General features: G+C 45.8%; 1 protein-coding gene across 1 annotated transcript; it reads right to left on the bottom strand.

Annotated features, from left to right (window-relative positions):
• Positions 1 to 4,293: 4,293 nt before the first annotated feature.
• Positions 4,294 to 5,619, bottom strand: LOC127689531 (IQ domain-containing protein F5). The gene is made up of 2 exons (XM_052189229.1): positions 5,616 to 5,619; positions 4,294 to 4,736 (listed from the first exon to the last, which is right to left on the bottom strand). Exons 1-2 carry the CDS (start codon positions 5,617 to 5,619, stop codon positions 4,294 to 4,296), a joined length of 447 nt encoding a protein of 148 aa, XP_052045189.1.
• Positions 5,620 to 7,431: the final 1,812 nt, after the last annotated feature.

Below are 7,431 nucleotides of genomic sequence, written 5' to 3' on the forward strand. Positions count from 1 at the left end.
GCAGTCTTTAATCCTTTTTTTTCCCCTTCCTTTCTCCCTCTCGCTCTGGCTCTGCTCGCTCCAGCCCATAGCTTCTTTGTTCCTCATTATGGATGGCTGTGAGCCACCAGGTGGTTGCTGGGATTTGAACTCATGTCCTCTGTAAGAGCAGTCGGTGCTCTTAACTGCTGAGCCAACTCACCAGCCTTATACTGAAAAATTTTAACTACTGATATAAAACACCAAAACACAGCACAATCAGCGAAAGACAGTAGGCTCACGGGCTAAATGAGAGCCAAGCAGAGACGTTATTTACTTACTAAAGTTAGCGACTAACCTGAGATGCAGATTTAATTCGCTCACTGTGGAGGTCAGGTCATCTGGTTTGGTGACAGGCACCTTTAACCACTGAGCCACCTTGCCAACCTACAAATGTTTAGTTTTTGTTGCTGTTTTGTTCTGTTTAACTTTTTTGGTACAATTTTAAATTCACAATAAATTGACAGTGAAAGGATAGAAAATACAGCCTAATTCCAGCCCCAAACACTTCATATTCCAGAGCCCGCTCTTTGTGCTCTTTGTTAGAAAAGGTCACATTCCAGAGCCTGCCCTTTGTTTAGACCTAGCAGAAAGGCCTTGAATAGGTGATCCTGGCCCCACAAGGTAACTGGAAATGGGCTAAGCTTATCTTGCTTCTGTAAACTGCTTACGGCATTACCCCTAAGCAGGAATTCGTGCAGCTATAGACATCCGAGAAAATAGGAAACTAATTAGTCCACTGAGCGTGGGCTCCGATAATTTAAACTGATTGGCCTAAAAACTATGGAGTGGTACAAATCGATTGGCTCGCATTTCGAGGGCTCTCGATGCTAAGGAATGATTGGTTGGTGAATGATTGGTTGGTGATTCGCAGGCTTCCTTGTGAACTTATAAAAGCTGTCCCAGTTCTGCACTCGGGGTCCACAGTCCTCTACCCCTGTGAGGTGTACAGCTGTGGAACCCTGAGCTCTGGAATAAAGAAATCCTCATGTTATTGCATCGAGACCGTTTCTCGTGAGTGATTTGGGTGTCACCTTCTGAGGCGTGGGATGCTGGGGCACCCTCGGTTTTTAGGGGTCTTACAACAGTACAGAGACTTCCGCCCCCATCCCTGTCCCCAAATGCTCCTGGCCTCCCTCATTGTCAGCGCCCCAACCAGGACAGCACATTTGTTTCATAAACCCACAAGCTTGACAACGATCTCACCCGAAGTACGTTCTTTCCCTTGCTACAGGCTCTCGGGTTTGCCATGGAGTCATGAATAACAGTTTAAGAGCCTTTTTAAAAATACTCCTATGTGCTCAGCTAGATGTGCACCCTTGAACTCCCAGCCCTCAGAGACTCGAGGACTGCAAGTTCAAATCCAGCCTGGGCCACATACTCCTCCCTCCTCAAGCCCTAAAAAGCCAACCAGTCACTGGCACTTACTTGCTTTCTCCACAGTGTCTGTTTTTTACCAGAATGCTACTTAGCAGGAAGCACACGGTATGTAGCCTTTCCGGTTGGTTTCTTTCCTTGAGTAATATGCATGCAAGTTCTTTCATATGTTATCATGGCTCCCTTTAACACCACCTAATACACCACTTGAGGGACATACTACTATTGGGGTCCAGGAATTGACCCACAAAACACACAAACACTGATCTCAGTCAGACTGTCTTAACTTGCCAACCAGAATGTCGGTTACCCACATACATGTCTCTTTCTGCCAAGTAGGATGCTTCCGTTTCCGGGGAAATTTACTGGACCCCTACTCAAAATGAAAGTCTTATTCCAAATGGTTTCTTCTGTTGGTGCAGGTGTCTCTCTTATGTTGGGGTCTATCCCAAGGGCAGCTTATACCATAAAAACTTATACACAGGTGCAGAAATCACTGTTGGGTGGTTACTTTGGGTCCAAGTTTATTGTGGGTAACTGTACAAAACAGTTCTACCGACTTCTATCATGATTTGTTTCCAAGGGCACAGAACATAGCAGAATATGTGATCAATCTTGGCATTAAAAAATTTCCTAGTGCCAGGCAGTGGTGGCACATGCATTTAATCCTAGCACTTGGGAGGTGGAAGCAGGCAGATTTCTGAGTTCGAGGTCTGGTCTACAGAGTGAGTTCCAGGACAGCCAGAGCTACAGAGAGAAGCCCTATCTCAAAAAAGAAAAAAAGAAAATTTCTTAGTAACAGAAGAAACATACAAGTTTCCTTATAATGGCAGACTAGCCAGATGACAGTTACCTAGGCCTTAACATTTTGCCTAGGCCTTAATGTTTTACCTAGGTCTTAGCAACTACAGTTTATTCAACCCTAAGGATATCTCAAATGTTTGCAGAGTTGGACAGTTATAAGTAAAGCTTCTATAATCACACATGCTCAGGGTTTTATGGGAATGTAAGTTTTCCATTCCTTTGTGTGCAGACTAAGAAACATTTAGCTACCAAGAGGACCTGAGTTCAAGGCCAACTACATAGTGAGACTTGTTTTCAAGAAGCAAACAAACTCACAGCTAAGTGTGGTGATGCACACCTGGGAGGGATGGGGACAGGGAGAGGCTCCGAGGTTCAAGTTTGCCCTTAACTACATAGTTTAAGGGTAGCCTACGTGCATGTGCATGAACATGCACCCAAGCATGCAAACACTACACACATACACACACAGACACCATACACACACACAAGCATACAAACACTACACACACACAAACACCACACACACATACAAACATGCAAACACTACACACACACAGATACAATACACACTTACACACAAGCATGCAAACACTATACACACACAGATACAATACACACACACAAGCATGCAAACACTATACACACACAGACAACACACACACAAGCATGTGAACACTACACACAGAGAGACACAATACACACTTACACACAAGCATGCAAACACTACACACACACAACACACACACAAGCATGCAAACACTACACACACAGACAACACACACACACAAGCATGCAAACACTACACACAGACACCACATACACTTACATACAAGCATGCAAACACTACACACACACACTTACACACAAGCATGCAAACACTACACATACACACACACACACACAGAGAGAGAGAGAGAGAGAGACTATGTTCATAGCAGACTTATTTTTTTTTAAGATTTGTTTATTATTATATTTAAGTTCACTTTAGCTGTCTTCAGACGAACCAGAAAGTATCAGATCTCATTACGGAGGGTTGTGAGCCACCATGTGGTTGCCGGGATTTGAACTCAGGATCTTTGGAAAAGCAGTCGGTGCTCTTAACCACTGAGCCATCTCTCCAGCCCGCAGCCTTATTTATAATAGCCAGAAGCTGGAAAGAACCCAGATGTCCTTTAGCAGAGGAATGAATTCAGAAATTGTGATATATATACACAATGGAGTACTACTCAACTATTAAAAACAATGAAGTTCTTAGGCAAATGGATAGAACTAGAAAGTGTCATCCTGAGTGAGGTACCAAGTCACAAAAGAACACACATGGTATGCGCTCACTGAAAAGTGGATATGAACCCAAAAACTCAAAATAATTAAGTTCACAGACCACAGGAAGCTCAAGAAGAAGGAAGACCAAAGTGGGGGTGCTTTGGTTCCTCTGCGAAAGGGAACAAAATACTCACAGGAGCAATTATGGAGACAAAGTGTGGAGCAGAGACTGAAGGAAAGGCCACCCAGACTCTATCCCACCTGGGGATTCATCCTATAAACAGTCACACAACCCTGACACTACTATGGATGACAAGAAGTGCATACGGAAAGGAGTCTGTTATGGTTGTCTCTGGAGGGGCCCTGCCAGAGCCTTACACATAGAGGCAGATGCTAGCAGCACTGCCGTTGGACTGAGCACAGGGTCCCCACTGGAGGAGTTGGAGGAAGGACTGGAGAAGCTGAAAGGGTTTGCAGCCCCATGGGAAGAACGAGATGTAGATCAACCAGATGTCCCAGGGATCCCAGGGACTAAGCCATTAACCAAGGGGCACACATGGTTCCAACCAAGAGTGGCAGAGGAACGCCTTGTTGGGCATCAGTGGGAGGAGAGGTCCTTGGTCCTGTGAAGGCTCAATAGATGCCCCAATGTGGAGAAATCAAGGGGGGATAGGTGGGAGCTGGTTGGGTGGAGAGGCATATTCTTGGAGGAAGGGGGTGGGAGGATGGGGGAGGGGGAAACAGGGAAAGGGTATAACATTTGAAATGTAAATGAAGAACATATTCAATATAAAAAAAATTTTTTGGAGAATATGGGTGTAGCAGACCTGATCACTCTTTTATTGGTAGGGTTATGCATTGTTCCACCTTACAAGCCTGTGAGCCCAGGGAAATCTCAAGTTGAATATTCAGTCGGTTTTCTTTGATTTCATAGTTGCCCCGAATAAAGCCTCGAGTGTGACAGCTATGCCAACGCCAATAAACCTGGATGATGCGGACGGCATTTAGCAAACGACAGTATCGTTGGCGGATATGCCACATTCTGAAGCAGGACTGCAGTTTGACTATTGCCCAAGTTTTTCGAGCATATAACTCCAGAGCCATTCGCCTTTTCTTCTCCTGCACCGTCATCATTATCTTTCTCCACCAGCACTGAATGATCCACGCGCTGAGGGCGGCATGCAGCAAGGAGCGTCGCAGTAGCGTCCCACGCCACCATGCTTGGATGCGCACAGCCGCTGATGTTTCTGTCATGGCGGTAGTCTCTTCTGGGCCTTCCGAGAGAGAACAGACCACTTAGGACGCTTAGGGAGCTCGGGGTGAGCCAGACAGGAATCCCAGTCCTCTATCTAGGAAGTTCAAGACCTGCAGAACCCGACAGGGTCACAGATGCACCCAGGAGAACAGCTAAATTGAACTACCTGTGGTACATGCCAGTTAATTCATCATGATGAATACATCATCTGAGTTTCTGGACATGCACCTGTTGTGATAATACTTGTTGTGATAATAATTTAAAACTCTCTTTCCATATTTGGGGAAAAAGTAGGAGAGAAGGTAAGAATGTTTGCCCTGGTACCAAGTCAATAAGACTCAGCTTCTGGCCTGCATGTGTGTGTGTGTGTGTGTGTGTGTGTGTGTGTGTGTGTGTGTTTGAGACAAGATCTCACTATGCAGTTCTGGCTGTCCAGTAACCCAGTAACAGGCTGGCCTTGAACTCACAGAGATCTGCCTGCCTCTGCCTCTCCAAGTGCTGGGATTAAAACTGTGCACCACCACAACCAGTTATTTATGGCCTTTATTATAAATTCCCTTCTGTAGTAACTAGGAGACATTTACTGTACCCTACCAAGTGTGGCCAACCTTTAGACATTGTGAATAACTTTGTCACCTACTAAGTTCACAGAAAAAAACAAAAAAACAAAATCAACACATGATTATGTTAGGAAATAAAAATCAGTCACACACATAAACCTCATAACACTTTAAGGACGTTTACAACTTTATATTGGGCCACATTCCTAGCTAGCCTCATCTGCATGCTGTGGGTGAACCACCCCTGGATAGATCAGTCTCTTATAAAACATTCAATCCCCTGAGTTAGGCATGCATGCTTAACCCCCACCCCCTCAAATCTGAATTCTATGAATTACCCATGGTTAGGGGCTAGATGTTTCCATCACCCTCCGGTCTGCTCTCCTAGCTCTGACCCAGCAGAGAGAGTAGATAGGAAAGGGTAATGACATCATAAGGGTGCCTATGACACAGGCACCGGGATGGCTTCTAGCCACCAACATTCTCAGCTCTTGTGTCATGTGTCACTGGCTGTGACGGGAGGGTCCGATACACCCACATACAAATCTGTATACCCCACATCTTTATACCACTCAGATCTCCTTGCTTCCCACAGCTTGCTTTCACTCCTTCAGAAAGCTTCTTTGGGGCTGGAGAGATATGGCCCAACAGTTAAGAGCCCTGAGTGATGCTCCAGGGGACCTGGGTTCAGTGCCCAGCAGCCACCCGGTGGCTCACAACTAACCCAACGTCCTCTCCTGGCTTCCGTGAGCACTACACACATGGTGCACAGACACACGTGTAGGCAAATACTCATACACATAAAGTAAGAATTAATCTTCTTTTTAATAGCATCTTTGGGCTAGGAAGAGAGTTCAGATATTAAGGTGATAGCTGCATAAGCTTTGATCCCCGGAACCTGCATAAAATAACTGGGCTCCGTAGCACGCATTTGTAACCCAGGGCTGCAGAGGTAGAGGAGACAGAAGAATGCCTGAGCATTCTAAACCGGTCATCCGATTCTGCTCTGCGAGCTCCAGACAGTGAGACCCCTTGTATCAAAATAAAAAAGAAAGTGGGTATCAGCTGAGGAATCATACTGAAAATTGTCCTCCAAGACTTCTACAGGCACACAAGTACATGTGCACACATGTACCTGCATGAGAGCATGCACATGTGTGTGCACACACATGGAAAAAACTTCTGTTTCCGCACACTAGCTCCTAGACACCTACATTCTATTAAGCTCCGAATGCCACGTGGTAGGCACTGACTGGAGCCTGGCTAACGTGCTACAACCCGTAAGTCAAATCTAACCCATGCCCTGATTCCGGTAGCTTTTACAGGTTTTAAGTAGCTGGAACACCACAAAAGAATACTTGTATTTCATGAAGCATAAATGAGCTAGGTCTAGTAGCACAGGGTGATGATCCCAGCCACTTGGGAGGCTTGAACCAGGTATATCACAAACCCAGGGCCTTCCTGGGCTACATAGTGAGTTCAAGGCCAGTTTGGGCAACTTAGTGAGGCTATGTCTCAAAATAAAAGGTGAAAGGAGATCTGAAGACATAGCACAGTGGTTGAGTGTTTGCATATCTGTGTGAGGCCTTAGGTTCAGTCCTCAGGACCACAGAATTAAAGAAAAGGAAAATCCAAATGTCTGTCTGTGTTCATAAAGTTTTATTGGAGGACTGTCATGCTTATGCTAAACTCTTCAGTATGTACAATAAATTAGATCTGATTTATGGGCATGAGAGAAAATGGAGCCATGAGTCGGGGGCGGGGAGGGGATGACTGACAGGGAGATCAGAAAGCCCATGAGGACACTGGAGATGATGACACCCCCAGATCAGCATCGGGGAGACAGATCAGCTTTATTCCGGATGAATCAAGCATTATATAGTTTTAGGGAAGGGGGTAGGAATGTCCAGGGTGGGCAAAGGTCACCGGCTGAAGGCTAAGACACTGAGATGCCGCACTAGCTCTGGGGAGGCAGTCCAGGAACCTCAGTGCTGCTGAATGGGTTTCCTATAGGGGAGTTGGGGGGAAGTTGGACCTGTAATTTCCTAATGGCAATGTGACATTCCTCAGGTACGTGATGTGGGGTCCAACATCCCCCAGGTAGAGGACGCCCTGCTGACAAAGGGAGTCCACCATTTTGCACCAGAGCTCAGG

Source organism: Apodemus sylvaticus, chromosome 7, assembly GCF_947179515.1.
Source record: "Apodemus sylvaticus chromosome 7, mApoSyl1.1, whole genome shotgun sequence".
NCBI lineage: Eukaryota > Metazoa > Chordata > Mammalia > Rodentia > Muridae > Apodemus > Apodemus sylvaticus.